The following is a 21,224-nucleotide window of genomic DNA, read 5'->3' as shown; positions in this document are numbered from 1 at the left end:
CGATACGTGGTATCGGATCGGTGCCATCTCTAATGTCAATCTATCCAAAAATGTAAATAAAATTAAATTAAATTTTTTAAAAAGACAGAACGGAAGCAGCTGACAATTTCAAACAGCGGTTTCTTTTTGGGGTAAATAAAGAATAATAAAATTTTTTTTTAAAAAGCTCAAATGGATTTGTTCTACTGGTTCTTACCTTGGTTTCCTTCACCCCCACTGCACTCTGGTCAGAAGTATAGAATAAATTACAAGTTATTTCATTAAGTAGCATTGCTTCCTCGACCTGTTGGGCAATCAACAGGGATTGTGAAGTTTCAATGAAGAACCCGAGTCAAAGCCAACTAAAAAAAAAAAACAAGTTGAAACTGAGGACAGATGAGACAGTGCAGACAGAAACAAAGTGAGATCATGAGCTCAAGTGGCGTTTCCATGGAATTTAGAACACAAGCTGCCATAACCATATACCCAATGACTAGGCGAGGGTGCTTATCAGAGACATTGGATGTTTCATATTGTCTTAGCGCAAACAGTATATGCATATGTTTCTTAGTGTCACTGTAATGATACTGTCACTACAATGGCACTTTAGAGAAGGCCTGTTTTAATGTCATCTTAATAAGCATGGCATTTGTTAGTAAACATGGTGTGGAAACCCACAGCAAAGCTGAAGAGTCCTGACACAGACCTCAATCTGTACAGCACCGTTAAGAGTTCAAAGAAAAAGCAATTGGTTAGAGACCGAAAAGGTAAGGAGGAGAACAAGCAGAAAATTAGAGGAAACCAGGAGGGAAAAAAACAGCACAGAAAAATATGAAAACATTAGATTGGTTTGCTTGAACAGATTAAGGAAAACTGAGTTTGCAGAAGGAGCAGAGGGAGATAAAACAGTAAAAGATGTTCTAATAAAGTTAGTGCTGCTGCCTTTGTGGAACACAGAATCTCCAGCGTCCAGCTAACATTCCCCCATTCTCTACAAGATACAAAAAAAAAACATGGACATATTAACACAGGGCACCACAGTGGAGATGGGATTGAGAATCATGTGGAAAATGGGAAAGTGGCAAGTGGGATAGGGAAAATTGGGAAAGTAGGAACTGAGGGGTGTGTTCAAGGTGTGGCAGGGAATTAAACAGCTACGGACAAATAAAAAAAATTGAAAAGGAAGAAAACCCATGGCATTGACATCGGGGAGGAGGCATCTCACCAGGAATTTGCGCTTTTGTTTCCAGTGGTTGCCCTGGGCGTTGGTGGCCATGTGGGCCTCAGTGACGACACGGATGAGCTCCCACTCCTCCTGCGTGGGCTCGGGCCGCTCCCACACTGTCTTCTGTAGCTCCTCACGCCGCCTTCGCTCCCGGTTCTCCTCAATCAACTTACGCTTGGCGAGCCGCTTACTGTCATCCAGCACCACTAGGGGGCAGGAGAGAGCAACAGCAGGCCAAGTGCCGCAGAAGACAACAGCCAGGCAAGTTGAAGGAACGCGAGGCAAGAACAAGGTGCACAATTAGAATACAGAATAAGAATTTGGTATACATACACATGCGTAAAGAAATGACCAGAAAAGGGAGTATCCCAGAATGAATCAACTAGGATGCTGAGTCAATTACCTTGACAGTTTTCCCACAATCCCCCCTCTACTTCATTCATATTCAAGAACAAAGAATAAGAGGAATGTGGTCAAATATCAATACAACAATGCCCGGAAACTATCTATACAAATATCTGCATTATTGATGAATTAAGTCAATGCGACTCCTTGCAGTTGGTATCGGCTGCTCTGACTGACGCGCGCATAGTGGTGGCAGAGTGATCTTCTGCGTTCCTGTAAATCAGCGTTAACCTCAAAGAAACCACACCCACAGCCTCGCCCTCACTGCACAGCACCAGGTCCATGCACTCCCTAAGTCTGACGACGTCATATCACGGCATGCTATATGCAGCTGCAGGAAAGGGGTAGCATAACACCTGCATGAGCTTGTACTACAGCAAAACAAAAACAAAAACAAAACCCCAAATAAAAACAGAAGCAAACAACAAACTAAAACCCCCAAAAGTGCTACATTATAGGAGGGAACCGAGCACTCACAGTCGGTTGCCATGCCCACGGCAATGCATTTCTTGAAGCGGCATTCCTGACACTGGTTCCGGGTGACCTTGTCGATGACGCATTTCCCCTCGTACTTGCATGCATACGTTGGGTTCAGGTTCTTCTGGATCGTGCGACGGAAGAAGCCCTTTTGGGAGAAAGGAGGCCATGAGCGCTGCATAGCTTGGTCTCAGGCCCGCTGCTGCACGCTGACTGGTGCACGGAGGCCTACCTTGCACCCCTCGCAAGTGATGCAGCGGTAATGGTATCCCGTTGCTTTGTCCCCACACACTACACAGAGCTCGTCCTTGTCTAGGTAGCTTGGGATGTACCCTGAGAAGGAAACACAAACATTACAATCACCTGCAGCAAGAAGGAAATTTAATAGGTGATGGTGTTAAAAAAAAAAAAAAAAAAGAACAAAGTAGCATGGGAAAAAAATATATTATACATTTACTATTATATTATACATTACTACATACACATTTACTATTTACTATGTAGTATACATTTACTATTTACTATGTATTATACATTTACTATGTAGTATACATTTACTATTTACTATGTAGTATATTTACTATGTAGTACACATTTACTATTTACTATGTAGTATACATTTACTATGTAGTATACATTTACTATTTACTATATAGTATACATTTACTATGTATTATACATTTACTATTTACTATGTAGTACAAATTTACTATTTAGTACAAATTTACTATTTAGTATGCAGTATACATTTACTATTTACTATGTATTATACATTTACTATTTACTATGTAGTATACATTTACTATTTACTGTGTAGTACACATTTACTATGTATTATACATTTACTATTTACTATGCAGTATACATTTACTATTTACTATGTATTATACATTTACTATTTACTATGTAGTATACATTTACTATTTACTATGTAGTACACATTTACTATTTACTATGCATTATACATTTACTATTTACTATGTAGTATACATTTACTATTTACTATGTAGTACACATTTACTATTTACTATGCATTATACATTTACTATTTACTATGTAGTATACATTTATTATTTACTATGTATTATACATTTACTATGTAGTACACATTTACTATTTACTATGTAGTATATATTTACTATTTACTATGTAGTACACATTTATTATTTACTATGTATTATACATTTACTATGTAGTACACATTTACTATTTACTATGTAGTATATATTTACTATTTACTATGTAGTACACATTTATTATTTACTATGTATTATACATTTACTATGTAGTACACATTTACTATTTACTATGTAGTATACATTTACTATTTACTATGTAGTATACATTTACTATTTACTATGTAGTACACATTTATTATTTACTATGTATTATACATTTACTATGTAGTACACATTTACTATTTACTATGTAGTATACATTTATTATTTACTATGTATTATACATTTACTATGTAGTACACATTTACTATTTACTATGTAGTATATATTTACTATTTACTATGTAGTACACATTTATTATTTACTATGTATTATACATTTACTATGTAGTACACATTTACTATTTACTATGTAGTATACATTTACTATTTACTATGTAGTATACATTTACTATTTACTATGTAGTACACATTTATTATTTACTATGTATTATACATTTACTATGTAGTACACATTTACTATTTACTATGTAGTATATATTTACTATTTACTATGTAGTACACATTTATTATTTACTATGTATTATACATTTACTATGTAGTACACATTTACTATTTACTATGTAGTACACATTTACTATTTACTATGTAGTATACATTTACTATTTACTATGTAGTACACATTTACTATTTACTATGTAGTATACATTTACTATTTACTATGTAGTATACATTTATTATTTACTATGTATTATACATTTACTATGTAGTACACATTTACTATTTACTATGTAGTATACATTTACTATTTAGTATACATTTACTATGTATTGTAACCATCTACATAGATGTATTAAAGTATTTCTACTTTAATTGCATACTTTTTTGAAAAAAGAATCAAAGATTAATTTAATTAAAACAGAAAATAATGTTCAGCCCAGAACTGAAGAGCAGATGGAAAGCTGAAGAAAAAGAAATGGTATTGGGAAAAGAGTATCCAGGAACGCACTTAACTCCTGAGGGCCAAGCATCTTGCGGATCCTCAGATCTTGGAAACTGCTCCATGCGTTTTAAAGAACACAATGTGTCAACACAATAACAAACTAAGCTAAAGGTCCATGAGTCCATGAGTTCCTTCAAGATAACCATAATCAATACTGCTCGTAATCAATAAGACAGCAGGAGGTAAGAGGCAGGCCATTAACCCAGCAGGCTAAGGCTTTCTGGGCCTCTGCCCGGGCTCCAACTGGCACACCCGCAGATCAATATACTGTACAATACCAGACAAGCCTCAAAACATTAAGACACGCTGTAGGCAACATGGAACCCTTCATGTTATACAAAAGGGTCCAACAGATCTAACAGTGCAAAGGCCTCGTCACCAAAGGGCAAGAATTTTCCTATGACGCTGCATCAAACTATGTCAAATCGATTGCTACTAGTAGTAACAGGATCAGAAATTCATTGGAAATGCTGAACTAAAAATGTGTTTCATTGCACAGTGTAGCCAGTCACCTCAAACATATGAGGTGAAGCTCTGTACTGATCTTCAGGCTTTATATATATATATATATATATATATATATATATATATATATATATATATATATATATAAAAATAATAAAAAAATTAAAAAAAAGACAGACAATCTCCTCCCCCCCCCCCCAAAAAAAATATATATATATCGCACAGTGAGTCCGTAATCTAATTCTATATAAATTAACTTGATCACAGTCATCAGATTTCCAGATGTTCTAAAAACACAATACACTACAGAGCTAAGTGACTCAGGCCATTTTTTCCTTTAAGTGTCATATGCTCTCAGTAAAAGGTGAAATTCATAAGCTCTTTAAGGTTTTTAACAGCCATGAAATGAATGAATTTGCTCTCAAAATGAGATGAGCTCCATTGCTTCAACTTAGTGACGGACCATTAAGATATCCATGAATCCCTACAATCTACAGTAGAAACCTTCACATACTGTGTTACCCATCCGAATAATTAATAAACTTTAGTTAACCAACCATCCGAATAACTAATTTAGTCACGTTTAGGCAAATTTCCAACTTTCAATAGTCAACCGTACAGCCCCAACACTTTGAAAAACATGCAACAGAGGCCAAAGGCATATGCTAGCCATGCTGTCCTTTGGTGCTCTTTGTTCTAACAACTATTCCAACAACTATTCCTTGCCCGCTACCCTCTCTTTCCCTAACAACCAGGTGGTGGGCACACCCTCTCTGCTACGTGCTGCCTCTTCCCCGCGGTGTGCCTCAGTACCTTTCTTGTGCGCCGTCTGCATCCACTGTGTCTGGGAGAGGTCTTGCCTGCCTTGTTCGGAAAAGCAGTCCCCTTGGTGGTAGTGGCTCAGGGTCACCTCGGCACTGCAGAGCTCGCTCTTGAACGTGTGGTTGTAAGCACCCAGGTACAGCTGGCCTGGAGGCCACGGCTGCTCCGTGCACACAGACTGGTGGTGCGACAGCTGCGGCTCGTAGTGGCCGAAGGCGGGACCGCCGCCGCCGTACATGCAGTACTCGCCTTCACCTGGCACTGTGTAGCCTCCGCCCGTGGTGTGAGGCAGCTCATAAACGTCCGGGATACAGTAATTCATTACCGTGTCCTTCTGAGGCACAGCGGTGGCGGAAGGCGTCTAGACAGCACAGCTGAAGACAATGACATTAAGCTTCCTCAACTACAGAGCGAAGGAACGTCTATAGCCAATCGTCTCGTACGAACGAGTGGATGTGCTCACTCTCGGTCAAAACCAACAACAAAACAACAACAAAATTTAGGTAAACTTGTCAACAGTGAAACCAATGGTGTGAAAGGTCCCCAGAGGACCCTTATATATCGAGGAAGACGAGGCGGCCAGCCCGCCCATGCCACATGTCCGTCGCCCTGCCAAATTGGAGGGAAGATTTATGACTACGCGTTCTTCTAATCTGACTCTGGATGAATCCTCGAAGTGTAGCAGACGGGGGTGATGGCCCCTCAGATTAAAGCCAGCCATAATGGTCCTCTCCAGCCTGGACCTTGTGCTGTCCAGAGAAAATGGATAATGCCACCTTATCGCAGCCTAGCTGGCCTATGCTACAGTTTAACAGGCTAAAAAGTTGCTCTAACTGAAGACCAGCTCAATTATCACTATTAATATCTGCAGCTGGAAAACCTTGGTCAAGATATTATGATTACAGTCCAGAGCTTCAAAACCTAATGTCCTGGACAGAGCAACCAGGCACATCATTACCAGGTATTGATTTCCAATGTGAAGCGGGCCATAACCTCACATGATCTTAATCTCCGTTAAACCATACTGATGTCAATATGGATAATGTTAAATAGTCCTGAGTGGACTTGTGAATTACTAGACCACCTTTTGCTTCACGGCGACACACAATTTACCTTCATTTGGTCGAAAGGATTAGCTTTATTATTAAACAATTCCATATTTACAAAAGCAATAAACAATAAAAGCAAAAAACAATAAACTTTTGGATGTTAAGTGCCTTGTGTTTTGTACATCTGTCCGGATATTGTTTTCAGACAAAGCAGGAGTACCTGAAGAGCAACAGATCATTTATAAAAGTAAGCAGGGTGAATAACAGTGATTGATTGCTGTATTTACGGATGAACTATTGGTTATATCAATTGGAATGACTGAAAAAAAAGTGTGAAGTGGCAAAAAAGGTATATAGCTGGGAGTTTGGCAATAACTTTTCATTTACAGTGGTACTGTAAGTAATCATCAGTGATTATCTGCTTAAACCATAAATATATTTCCAACCTAAATACATTTGCTTACTTGCTCACTAATGTATCTGAAGTTAGCACCAAATTTCTATAATTGTAATTAATTCTAAATTAAAAAATAAAACCCCCCACACTAAAACACCAAGCTTTGCCTCATTGTGTTACAATTAACTATTATATGACAACAATGTAGAAAAAAGGCAATAAGAAAATTACAAAAACTGAGTTGAAAACATAACAACAAATGTGGCGTTGTTTTTCGGACAGCCACGCATAAGACAATAATGAGATCAGCACGCAGCAGCTGTTTACAGTGGGGGCCTCTGAGGCAAATCTGCCCTGGACCCAAAGCTGATACCAGTTTAACTTTTTGACGAGGTGATGTCCTTATATGTAGGTTTAATCGGTAGGGGGATTTCGAGTGCTCACAAACAACTTCAGACATGGCTGTAATGCAAACAAGTGACTGTTATTTCTTCTTCCTCAGTCTCTTACTCTTATGGATTCAAGGGAATTTCTTATTTTTAAAGTAAAAGTCTGTGAAAATGGGTAAATCTGCTGATCAGCATTCAAACAAATAAGCCAACATAACATTATCAACAAACACACATACAATTATGCACCTTATAGGATCCCAGCTCCCAGCAAATAAGAACTGAAGCTGAAACCCTTGGTGAAACTATGAAAATAAAATGGCAAAACCTTAATACACATCTGTCCTGACAGCCAATGTCATCAAGCTCTTACTGAACCCCTACAGGATCTTAACTTCTTTGAATTTTGGTTTTATTGAAATGCCAACTGAAACATTCAGCTTACCTTATTGCCACTTCACAGTGATACTCAAGTAGCACGTCCCGCACAGTGCAACCCTTGTGCTACAGTGTCAAGAGCTTCCACCATGATCCATGTGTCCTTCTGACCAGCAGAGTATGTTCAAAATCCTTCTTATATCGATCACAAAAATCGATATAAGGTTAAGTAAAGGTTAAGGTTGACCCTTCTAATAGGAGTAATCCTTATCCTGCAAAAGCCCAGTACACGTGTCTGCGGTTCAGCTTTACCGGTCTGCAGCACTGCAGTGCATGCCCGCACTATCCGTGAGAGCAGTGTGCTCAGCTCGGCATCCCGTGGTGTTTGTGGCCCGAGGAGCAGGCATTCGCTCCCATTTATTTACTTCCCCGACCGATCACTTAAGGTCTCAAAGGGTTTAAAGCTGGCCACGTACAATTTGCCTCACGGCCCCTGGGGCAAGGCCCGGGCTGACTCGGCTGCCTGAGCCAGATGTCCCCAGCCGCATGGCGTTACCTGAAAAGTGCACGCCTCTTGGGGCTGCCGGCCACTTGAAGGCCTCCAGGTAAGCTGAGGGAAGGTGAACACAACGTGGGGCCTGTCCCAGGAGGACTTCGACACGCCACTCCATCATAATTACGGCCAGATTAGGCTCCACACGCCATCAATGGGAGTGGGCAGTGCTGCTCCAGACATAGGGAGTTACCAGTGAAGACTATAGAGTGTTAATGACCTGTTAATGCACAGGAGCTGCAACTCAGCTATTAACAAGCTTTCCCTATTGATCTAGGCAGTAGTGGCGAGAGCTCCTGATCTATACAATTATTAATTTGCCAGTAATCTTGTTTTTCCTGCACTTTTTGCATTAATCCTGTACTTTTCTGTCACAACATGGGAAAAGCCACGTACTCATATAGATCCCGAGAGAATATAAACTTAAACATTTGAAAGGATATCAAGATAAGTCTTAACTAAGTTCTATATATTTGTATAATTAGGTTAAGGATCAATACATAAATGTTTGAAAGGACATAAACGAAAAGCCCCTGAATGCATTGATGAGTCCTGTTTAACTAGCCTCAGTCACGGTTTTATATTCAAATAATAGCCCAGTCTAGGTTAAGGATCAGTGGGCACTGTGCAAGGAACACTTAAATGAACAGCTTCTGTTTCCAGTAAGAGCGATTTTAAGAGAACATTAAGGCGCTTTTTATTATGCATACACACAGATTTACAAGTGGTCCCTGCTTGTTATTCAAGTCATATACAACCTATCATCACCATCCTGAGCACTCTGTCACACTCTGTCAGTCATGCATGTCAATATTTCAACTTAACTATGTAAATGTTTAAACTTAGTGATGTCAAGATTATCTTGTTTGACAGTGGTATTTGACTTTCTTATTCTGCTTTTGGAATGGTAATATAACAAGTTCAGGCTTCTGGTCTCATGGCAATATTTTTAATTAACTTGACATGACATAATATGAAAAAATATATTGCAACAATAGCCATTTTTCTCTGCTCTGTTGCTAGGTCCTTACCTGTTGTGGCTTCGGAAAAAGTGAGGTACGCCATGATGCTGCTCTTGCACACACTGCCTGTTGATATTATATACAGTGACAAATCAGCCTTCACGTAGTGCATCATTTCGCTTATGTCACTATTTATAATGGTAACAATAGCCGCTGTGCACAGAAATATCCTTTGTTACAGCGCATGACAGTGAAACATCACTTATCAGGCATATTCTCATGACTATGCAACAAAGACTCTTCCATGACCTGCCTTGCTTTGGTGAGAATTTATATTTTTATTTAAATTTCTCAAGTAATTTTTTCCCCCATTTCTTAGCTTTAATGGGTCTCGACTGCCAAGGCTGTTAAAATAATAAGTTTTATTCCCTGATCTTAGATGTAGGACTTCAATCCCTGAACTCCCCAAGTTGTTTTTCTTTTTGAATGGTGCTTTTCTTAATGACACAGATGAGTGGGATGCCTTGCTTTCTGTATAACTTTTGGGGCATGATGAATTCACTGTCCTCATCAACGAGTGCTCTTGTACAAACAGGCAGGCTTTCTCCTGTTCACATCGCAGATGGCTTTCTTATGCTGTGAGCACTGACTTAAAACGAACTGTCACGCTCGGATGCATCCACCTCAGAAAAAAAGTAGGAGAAAATGAGAAACACAAACATGTTCATGCATGAGGGTCACAGCCATTGGACATTAATCTTGGAAGTATCTCGTTTGGACGGTTCACGTAATTGGCATTGTTAATCGGTGGTGGCAGATGCAAAATACATTGGGGTTGTAAACAGGCATAGGGAAAAAATCTGTTGTGTCAGAGAGATCATTACATCATCCCTGCTTGAGCCTGAAATATCATTAAAAAGGACTTAAAATATTACCTCCTAAATCTAAATATTAGCTCCCAAATCTGATGAATTTAAAAAAGGAGGGGTGCTGAGAAAATTTGGCCACTTTAATCCTAAATTAAATAGAGAATGTTAGTTAGTTCAATTAAAATGGTACATTTAGTTTGATTAGGTGCTCCTGGGAACAGAAAATGGATTTAAATACTATGAAACAGCATATTAATCAGTTGTTTGATGAAAATAAACCCACTTGTTTGTTTTGATAACGGCAAATTTTTTATTAGGGTCAACCTTGGTAGCTGTTGGCCAAGTGCTTCAACTCAAGATAACACGAGGTAATCATTTCCCCATAAATCAGTTTTTAAACAAATCCAGCTAATTAGGGTTCACGGTGCAGCTACATGCTGGTAAAAGCCAGTCCTGCATGGCCTTAGTATGGCACATGTGTTTCTCCACCCCTAAGCATCTGGGTTAACATACTCATCTGAGCTACCGTAGTCATATGTCCCAGGGGAAGGGTACATCACGTTGTTGTGTGCAATCTGAATGGTCTGGAATCTCTCTCTCTATCACTATATAACATATTTACTGAAGGGCATTATGTTTTTTAGAAGTCAGCTTTAATAATTAAAAGTACTGCTATTCTTAACTATAGATAGATAGATAGATAGATAGATAGATAGATAGATAGATAGATAGATAGATAGATAGATAGATAGATAGATAGATAGATCCATTCCATAAGAGACTGAGATTTGTTTATCTAATAGTATTACAATAAATATTACCTTTAGGTTTAACCATTGCTGAATCATTATCATTAATTATAAGTATGTAATCATTATAAGTATATACAAAATAGGTCCAAAATAGTCTGACATCATTTCTATCTGTTCTCTAAACACAAATATTTATTCACGGCCTAACTTCCTGTGGCCCAACAGCATAAAAGGCTTCCCTCATCTTGCTCGCTTGTACGAGGACATGCATACAAGCAGTTCACTCTGGCACTTGTTGCTAGACCATGAACGAGGTCTAGAACAGGTCAGAGGTTAAATGTGCAATATGCTCACCAGAGGCAGTCCGCCAAAACCACACAGGGAGAAGCGTTTTCTCTGAATTTATTCTTCTTCTGTTCTGCTTCCTTTCATTTTCTTTTCTTTGCTGAATCATAACTGAATCATGCAATGTTTTCACACCAAAGGCGCACTAGGGTCGAAAAATATGACATTCCTGAGTAGATTCCTGAGTGAAGATGTTCCAGAGTACGTACAGACACGACAGCAGCAACATGTGATTGTTGGTTTGCTCTAATAATAAAATGTACATGTTGTACAGCTGGGTGCAGAATGCGAGTCAGCACCAGCTGGCTGTCAGGAAAGCAGATTCCATATCCAAGATTCTCAGCGAGGAACTGGACGTTTCGGATGGCTGTGCAAGGAAATGAACGACCTCTGTCCAAAACGTCCCGTTTCTCTGGAAATTCTGTGTACTTTACTACAATTTAAAATATTTCTATCCCTTAAACAATACAAAGTTACATTAAACTAACTAAGAAACATAAATAATATCAAAGCTAAATAAAATCAGGCCATTTCATTTACACCTACAAATATAAAACAGTACGACATAACATAAGTGTTGAACCAGATTTTCTGTGAGTAAGCACCAGCTGGCTTAGAAAGCAGATTCTGGGAATTCTTATCAGATAATAGACCCAAATTGCAGCTTTTCCATTTATCACTGTTGCCAAAATATCTTTTTTTTCTGCCAAAAGGGTTTCCCAAGAAGTACACCTATTCCCAGCCATAATTATGTAAAAATACTGAAGTAATGTTCTTTGACAGGACTGGTTTCCACTCTGCCTAAGAGAGTAGGAGGTGAAGTGGTCCAGACTGGAAGAAAGGCAGAGTGCCACACTGCTGATGAACCACATCTTAAAATGGATTAGTTCCTCATTTGTAAAAGTTACACATGTGACACTATAACAGATTTGGCGCCTCATAAAGTAGAACAGGTACTAGCTTTGTACATTAAATGCCCGGCCTGATAAATGTTTCATTAAGAAACAGACTTTATGTTCTAAGCTGTCACGGGACGCTCCCCCCCACGAGTCACGTGGTACGGCCTTCCGCGTGCAGGGGGGTTCAACCTTGTTTGTGGCCACGCCCTCCGTGATGGCACGCACCTGCACTGGGTTTACTGTCGAGTGTCTGTCTGTTTAAACCTCCATCAGTGTGTGCCTCTGCGTTGGTCTTTGTTAATATTAATGTCAATGTCGTTTGCTTCTGTCACGTTGATGTTTAACTGTTTGTGTTCATGTTCAATGTCGTCACTATGTGTGAGTGCCCCCAATGTCATTCGTGTTTAATGTCATTAAATGTTGCACAAAGTGGAGGGAGTCTGTGCGTCCTGCTCCACCATATAAGCATCTTTGGGTCCTTGAAAAGTGTTATATAAATACAATGTATTATTATTATTACATATGTTAATATATCACAATGATAGTCCTGAAAACCACAACACAGTAGTTGTAACATATTAGACAAAGCAAAGAACACTATAATTCACTGGAATGTTAATTTAATACACTAAATGCCAGGACAACAATTATTTAATTTTATGAAATTGAGCAATAAGAAACAGGAAAATAATATTTTAGTAAATCTTTGCTCAGATTATTTACCTTACTGCAGGCCAAATGATTTAAAAAATATTTAACTAGATTTCTAGTGGCAAAGAATAGGTCAGTCTGAAGTATTACATAATGGAAACCCTGCTTAACCTACAAAATATCGATAACCCATTCAGATTATTTAATTATCTTAATTGAGTCTGTCATACACTATATACAAAATAATTTTTTAATCTTCACCTACAAATCTATGAAAACAGAGAAGCAATTGCATTTCCAAGACTGGCAGTGCTGTGTGGTTATTAATCATGCTTCTCTGTGCTCCCTCACACTACCTCCATGCTGTGCAACACTCAACATTTTAACTCCGATTTTCAAATGGCGCCAGGGTGCCAAGGGGCTTCCTTCAACAAAACAAGTACCACAGCAATATTTATGGTAGGTGAGTGGGATTTGTCACGTCCAGTAAAAGTGGGCAGAGGATGGACGTGATCATCAGGGTGTTTCACGGGTTTCAGTAGACGGCACACCAAAGTCTTCCTCTGTGGCCCTCACAACACAGCGTGCACACACTTTAGCTAGTGTCAATGGCTGCCTTCAGATTACTTCAGATTACTGTCAATGTCTTCAAATTGCTGTCATATGTTGACACACAATTTGTGTTTATAAACAAATGTCTCAGACATTAAATCTAAGGGCAATGGTTCATACATAGTATGGTCTGTGTCATGTATTTTAAAACAGAATTGGATTTAAATCTGTTATTTTGCATATATCTGTTTCAATGTTGCTAGGGCCAATATCGTGCATATACTTAAGAGTGTGAGTTGACTTTCGCAGACAGCAGGAAGATTTCATCATCTCAGGCATCTGGCGTTGGCGGTGAGACTCAATTATCGCCGCCTATAAAACAATTTTGAGGTTTCTACACCGAGTTGCTTCAAGATTACAATAATGAAAGCCACATAATTAATAAACTGAAATCTCAATTCAAACAACAGGTATTTCCCCTGAAAATAATTTGACATGAACGCTCGAAAGGAAGTACTATGAGACTGACTGTTAAAGTAAACGTGCACATATTACTATGAGAAACCCTCCACTATGCACAAAAACTTATCTAGACATTTAGGCATAACATGACAAAAGGCTGCATGTTGAAAGTGGAATAAGCACAGCTGGCTTAGCTACATCAGTGGACGCTGGCTAAGTGCTATCTGACACATGTTCTCAAATGCTGCCCCATTGTGCCCAACAGGCCTACAGTTGTGAAGGGGAGACCTCAATGCTGTGAAAAACCCTATACCATGAACCCTGCGAATGGCTGGCCTTGAGGACCAGTAGCTGGCCCCAGTGCTGGTTGTCTTAGCTCTGCTATGGGAGTATTAGCTGCAGGCCAGGGGAGGACTACCACACGAGATCCACGCAGCTTAGACTATATTCGCACAACCCAGGAATTTGTAGCAATTATACCAAGCAAGAGCAAGCTGTAGGAAAAACCGAGAGGAGCTGAACCTGCTGCTAGCGCTAACCTGAACCGCTTGTGACTTTTGATGCAAGCTGATTCATGCATCAAATTATGAATGAATTTCCAATTATAAGTGCATGGTTGAAATGTTTTCAGATAAAGTTGAGGTATTGAGTAACACAGGAACAATGAGCCTCTGCTCTCAGAGGCACCTGACACTGTGTGAGGATGTTCGTCTCCAATTTTGCTGCAGTTCTCTTTGGCTGTTAATAAGCAATTATATATCTTATATATCTTATATTGGCACCAATGAAAACAAGGCTGCATGCAGGTTACACTCCTGACCAAATGTGTGTAAAACTACATGAATTGAAATCAGAAAGACTGCACAAGAACGGGTGCGTGACAAATTCAGGGCAAAAAAAAAAATTTCACCTTCAAGGTTCTCCACTGACCGGCAGCTATGCACGTTACGTCAGTGGATTCAGTGTCTCCTGAGCCATTTCGCTCTATCCAGACTCTGTATTTATAATTAACAATAGTTATAACAACAATGGTCATATCATAGCACACATGGTGTGCTTTTTGTCTTCTGCATGCATGCCTTTCTTATTAACAACACGAGCACTTATTATTAATATGCCCAATTGTGAATATGGCATCATAAACAGCCTCCTTGTCAAACAAGCCCATCTAAAGGACTCCAGGACTGCAGGAACTTCAAAGATATGTATGGACTCTTCTTGTCCAGTTAATTTAGCAGTGCTGCTTTAAAAGGACAGAGCAATGTGAAATGAAAATGAGGTTTCGCATTGGTTCTGAAGTTTGCTGTCAGCACCACCGAATCTTAGTGTCTGCAGCAGGAAGATATTTTCATTTTCTGCTGGCGACAAGTTCAAAAGTTCCTTTTCCATGGACGAATGAGAGAAGCTGTATGCTTGTCCAGAAGGTTCCGATGCACACTGCTTGAGAACATTTTCCTCATCTATTTTTAATTCACCAGAACTAACAATGCACTAATCAATTAACGCACTAATCAATCAATGCACTAATCATTTCACACTAATCAATACGGCTACTTCTGTATTTCCAAGCAAGAGGCTCCCATTGTTAGTTCACTTCAATGTACTCTGTTTTCCTTCAACACAGAATAAGTTTCCAAAATAACTGCATTAGGTTGGCCAAATGCTATTTGAAATGGTTTTGTACTTTGCCTTCACGAAGGATTCTTGGCAGAACCCTTCTAGCTATAATTTTAGGAGCAAGGAAAACAACACTATGTATTATAACCATGGTTTACTAATTTCCAAACCGATTATAGCATATGATGTCATCTGTGGGGATACAGAAGTTTTTTCCAATTGGGAGGGAAAAAAAACAAAACAAAAACCAACAACCCAAACAAACAAAATAACCAAAACCCCAAACCCGGGTGCTAATCCAAATTAAATGAACCTACGTTTTTATTTAAAACGGACAAAGCTAAGCAGAGGCATTTCATACAGGCAGAGCTGTTAAGACCACAGTGGGGCCATCTGGTTCGCAGACAGGCTAAATCTATCTCATTAACCTGGCAAATGTCACAGGAGCACCTGGAGGGGAGCTGAGAGGGTGCTCTGCGCAAGGCGAGGGGGTGTGTCTTAGCGCATGTTCGGCTGCTGTGCTACGAGTGGCCCTACCGAGCGGCAAGACTTCAGGATGCCAGCAGTCCGCTGACCTGTCTGTTGACCCTTGTGTGGCCAGGTGGGCAGTGTAACTAAACAAGGCCACTGTGTGGGTTTCTCTCCATGCTTGCTACAATTGGCCTCTGACGTTTTGATCGGGTTTAGTTGTTTAGTTCGAGTATGTGAACCGGGATCCTCTGCTTCATTTTGTGAGGGTTTAAATTCCTTGATTAGTGTGTAAATTCCTTGAGTAATTCCTTGATTAGTGTGTAAATTCCTTCAGATACCAGCAATATGATGTCATGCGCCACAGGTCTTCCTCTGTAACAGACGTCATCATTATCATCATCATTTGAATATTGTGCCCCTTGTTTAGCGAGATTAATGAGATCTATACACAAAAGGCTTCTCAGGCCTTTTCTGAATGAAAATGGGTTAAAAACAGCTAGTATCTACACAGACCTCAAAGTATTAATTGTAATCATCATTTTAGATGTACGCTCTTGTTCAGACTTACAAAAGTACTTTGTTATCTCCATGGAAGTAATCTTTATGCTAGTGCATTAGGTCAGAGTGTTAGAATACCTTTCAGCTTCAACCCCGTCAGAGAAAATACAGGCAAGGGAAATAAACACAAGCAATAGCAATTTTTTATTTTTTTTTTATATTCAATGAATATTTTTTAATTATGAATTTACTCCCACACACAGACAGACAGACAGACAGACAGACAGACAGACACACATACACACACACACACACACACACACACACACACACACACTAGTGCAGGGTCAGTGATTAACCAAGTGTCTTGAAGGGCCTAGGTATAGTTCAATTGCTTGAAGAGCTGGGTCTTCAATGTACAATTAAAAACAGGAAGGGACTCTGCTGTACAGACAGCTAGGGGACATTCAGTCCACCACCTGGGTGTTACTGTGAGCATTAATCACAGTTAGTGAAAGTCCTCTTTTGAATGGCTCACTCCAATCGTCTGTGTATTTTACTTGTATACTAATTAATGTGCCAAGTGGTTTGAGCAACTTGTTCACTCCCACAGTCACAAGCATATTATCTGCCCTAATCCATTCACACTTTGTTTCCTGACTTCACTGAAATGGTTAAGAAAGCTGAGCCACCGTGTGCACCTAGCTCCCCCTAGAGGCAGACGACCAGCAGTACTCTAAACCTCATAAAAGGTCAGTGGGTTTTTTCATAAAGGCATAATGACTTCCAGACATGTGCAAGGCTACCCATTGGAAAGAAGCTATGAACTGCTCCTGTAGCTGTGCTCAGTAATAATCTGACAAGCCACTGCTTGATCGCGTGAGGCTGAAAGTGCTGCTTCACCAACAGTCCTTTCCATTTCCAACAATGCACCTCCAGCTACCTTTAATGGAAAAGGGTGACTTCACCTTTCTGTCATTACGAGTACACGGATCCGACTGTTTAGAAATATTTGTGCATCATTATTCCTCTCTGGTTTTTTTTGCTCTAAATATTACTGTTTCACTCTATCTTTCCCTCGGTCGCTCTGTTAGAGGAAACACTGATTTTCAAGCTATCTGCGATTAAAGACTCTAAGCGCTTTAAAGCAGTTTATGAAAACCACATGAGTCCATTATATTCGCCCCCGGGGTGTCTGCACTGACTGCTGATGGCCAGGGGAACAACGGGATTGAGTGACCAACTACAGGGCCTCTTAGTAAGTTAATGAGACAGAAAACTGAACTATACAGAATAAATTAGCAGCCTCGTAAAACCCTCTGACACCAAACGCATCTCTTAGTGTTTACTTTGTGATGCAACAGTATCTAACGCAGTGAAGGGTTGGGCGAATAACGCAGAGCATAGTTACTGCACAGCCTTCCAAGGGGTTGCGGAGAGACAAATTCATGACTGTTTTGTCACTGTCTCTTCTAAATCATACACCATGATGGACAATGCAGGGGAGGCGAGTGATCCACCCCACACAGAAGAAGAAGAAGGGAAGCGCAGAATAAGAGCAGAGGGAGAGAGAGAGAGAGAGAGAGAGAGAGAGAGAGAGGTGGAGAAGAGGAGGGAGAGGGCAAAGCACGTGCGAGCGAGCTGCCTCACGCGGAGAGCAAAGGAAGAAAGGGAGAGAGAGAGAAGGAGAGAGAGGGGGGGAGAGAGAGGGGGGGAGAGGGAGAGAGAGAGAGGGGGGGAGAAGGGGAGAGAGAGAAGGAGGGGGAGAGAGAAAGAGAGAAGGAGAGGGGGGGAGAGAGAGGGGGGGAGAGGGAGAGAGAGAGAGGGGGGGGAGAAGGGGAGAGAGAGAAGGAGGGGGAGAGAGAGAAAGAGAGAAGGAGAGGGGGAGAGAGAGAGGGGGGAGAGGGAGAGAGAGAGAGGGGGGGAGAAGGGGAGAGAGAGAAGGTGGGGGAGAGAGAAAGAGAGAAGGAGAGGGGGAGAGAGAGAGGGGGGAGAAGGAGGGGGAGAGAGAAAGAGAGAAGGAGAGGGGGAGAGAGAGAGGGGGGAGAGGGAGAGAGAGAGGGGGGGAGAAGGGGAGAGAGAGAAGGAGGGGGAGAGAGAGAAAGAGAGAAGGAGAGGGGGAGAGAGAGAGGGGGGAGAGGGAGAGAGAGAGAAGGAGGGGGAGAGAGAAAGAGAGAAGGAGAGTGTGAGAGAGAGAGGCGGGGAGAGGGAGAGAGAGAGAAGGAGCGGGATGGGGAGAAGCAACGTGTGTACCAAAGGACAAGGAAAGAAGACAGCAAAGGTGAAAGGAATGTTGACACAAGTGTTTCTTCAGTTCATTTGACAGCTGTGTCATCTTACTGTCCCACTGCGTGTTTATGAATGTCTGTAAGAAAGAGCCCTCGAACCTGCTAATGACATACACTTACGTCTAATGATCCACACACACTCGGGCTGTGTGTGGGTGCACGTGTAGCAAGGCTATACGGGGTGTGTTTAACACTTGATCGATTTTTTAGTTACTAAAAGCCAAATATAAGCAGGCAGTTACAGCCAAGGAGAAATTCTACAAAAGAAGGTCAAAACAGGAAAAGCAGCTGAAGGAAGTGACATCATCAGAGTAGGGTAAGTCAACCCAGCAGTCATTCTTGTATCGCTAATAGACTCTGGCATGTATATGACATACACAGCTTGGGCTCGTGCAACAGGGCGGTACTAGTTTTGCTCTCTGATGTGCACATCTGAAACATTACTCACTGTTAGTATTTTCCAAATGTTGATAATGAATCATTATATGTTTATTTGTTATCCAATCCTATTTGAGTTGACGAAGTCAGAGGGTCTCAGTCCTCCAGGCCCGGAGCCACTCCACGTTTTTGTTCCATTCTCAAACACACCTAATCTGCCCTGCGCAAGTGGATTTTTATTTGAACTTCACGAAATTGACCTAAACCAGTAGTCTGAATAGTTAAACTGTAAAGTTGTGACGGCATGTATTCTCTTTGCTATGAAACCGATAAACAAGGGCTGGTCCAATCAATTAACTTAAGTAGTGACCATTTTTTGATGAAGGTGCAGCTGTTTGCAATCAAAGTGTCACGTGATTTATCATGCTATTATACATGGACCTGTTCTGAAAGGACCCAGAGTCTGCAACGCCACTAAGCAAGCAACATCAAAACTAAGGAGCTTTCCAAACAGGCCAGAGAAAAAGTTTTGAAGCAGTAGAGATCAGGGTTGGGTAATAAAAAATATGACAAACTTGGAACATCCTATGGAGCACCATTAAATCCATTATAACAAGATGGAAAGAATATGGCACCACTATAAAACCTGACAAAAGAAGGCTGCCCACCAAAACTCAGGGTGGTCAACAAGGGATTAATCAATAATAAAGACTCCAAAGATAACACTGAAGGAGCTGCAGCAGAGATGGGAGCATCTGTCTTTAGGACCACTTCACGCCATACACTCTACAGATAGGAGCTTTATGGAACACTGCCCAGAAAAACGGCATAAGAAAAAATGTTTGCCAAAAAGTATGAGACAGACTCCCCAAACACTTGTAAGAAGGTTCTCTGGACGGTTGACACTAAAACTGATATTTTTTAGGCCATCACTGGAAATGCTAGGATGACTAGCATGGAGGTTCACTTTCCAACAGGGCATGTGAACCTAAACCTACTGTCAAAGCTACACTTGTTTAAAGGGAAGCGTTTAAATGTCTTGGAATGGCCTTAGTCTGACTCAGAATCTGTGGAATGATTTAAGATTGCTGTCCACCTATGTATCCCATAGGGGTGAATACTTATAGTTGCCACAAATGTCTGCTTTTGTTCCACATTTGAACGTTAAATGCATTTTTTGATTCTGACATGATTCTATTTGATTTTCAATATTTTATGTTTATATGTATCAATTTTAAAGAGCTCTGATTATATACTACAGACTGATTTTGCTCAGAAAAAATACAGCATATAAGAGACCCCAGGATTAGACTGAGAGGAGTATACAGATAAAATTTTTAATTCTGCTACAACGTTTTGAAATATTTTTTAGAGTGTGTTGACGCTGTATTAAAATTGTCACATGCTCAGAGATTACTTGGCTAAGTTGCATAGGGAACAGAACCAAAATGTGAACAGGTGGGGTGTGATGTAGGGGGTGCCCAACCACCAAGGCAAGACCCTCTGGCACAGACAGAAAGCTGATGGAAGCCTCACCTGACATACTGCCGCGGATCAGGGTCTCAACGTCATTCTCACGTCGCTCACGGACTCCTCGATATCTGGCAGCCGAACAGGAGAAGGAAGAGGTGCTCACCCTCAGTACACTGAATACATTTACAGCAGCAAAAGCACTACAAAACACTTAAAAATATTCAGCATTATATGTGAATAGCTTTGTGTCAGATACAGACTTTAAAATGCTGTCTGGGGTCTGATGCTGCCCACCTTGCGGTGAAGGATATCTGGGTCCTCTCCAGCGAGGTTCACACCAGTGGAGCCTGTGGAACAGATATCCAGGAAGAGTGAGAACCATGTTGGTCCAGATGCACCGCTCTGGCTCTGGCACTTACTGAATGAACTAGAAGAAACCACACAAATAAAGCCAGCAAGAGCCACCCACTGCGGTAACGCTGGAGAATGTTAGACAAGATGGAAGTGGCAAAGTGCGAGTCGAAGGCTAACCTTTGACTGACCTTTCACATTTACACTCCTGAGGCAGAGAGAATGGCAAGAGTGTGCTGTGGGTTTGCGTCACACACAGCAGCCGCAGTAAAGGCCACTGCTCGGGTTCCCCTCACACTCCTTTACGGGATCGAGCAGTAACGTGACGGCTATTTCA

The 21,224-nt window shown here is 40.6% G+C and overlaps 1 protein-coding gene across 9 annotated transcripts in view; it reads right to left on the bottom strand.

Moving 5' to 3' along the window:
* Nucleotides 1–21,224, bottom strand: part of thrb (thyroid hormone receptor beta) — an 87,115-nt gene that overhangs the window by 10,828 nt on the left and 55,063 nt on the right. For 5 of the 9 annotated variants that reach the window (XM_027024643.2, XM_027024642.2, XM_027024646.2 and 2 more), the window contains 7 exons: nt 20,831–20,883; nt 20,600–20,664; nt 9,351–9,407; nt 2,319–2,419; nt 2,087–2,234; nt 1,205–1,410; nt 197–283 (listed from right to left, as the gene is read on the bottom strand). In XM_027024643.2, coding sequence (XP_026880444.2) covers nt 197–283; nt 1,205–1,410; nt 2,087–2,234; nt 2,319–2,419; nt 9,351–9,407; nt 20,600–20,606 — 606 coding nt within the window. In that variant the 5' untranslated portion in view covers nt 20,607–20,664; nt 20,831–20,883. Of the gene's footprint in view, nt 1–196; nt 284–1,204; nt 1,411–2,086; nt 2,235–2,318; nt 2,420–9,350; nt 9,408–13,632; nt 13,722–20,599; nt 20,665–20,830; nt 20,884–21,224 lie in introns of all 9 variants that reach the window. The other 4 variants (XM_027024648.2, XM_027024650.2, XM_027024651.2 and 1 more) reach the window with 4 other exon arrangements.

Source organism: Electrophorus electricus, chromosome 4 (assembly GCF_013358815.1).
Source record: "Electrophorus electricus isolate fEleEle1 chromosome 4, fEleEle1.pri, whole genome shotgun sequence".
Lineage (NCBI taxonomy): Eukaryota > Metazoa > Chordata > Actinopteri > Gymnotiformes > Gymnotidae > Electrophorus > Electrophorus electricus.
The sequence above is the reverse complement of the archived record's forward strand: the minus strand, read 5'-3'. Positions and strand labels throughout refer to the sequence as shown.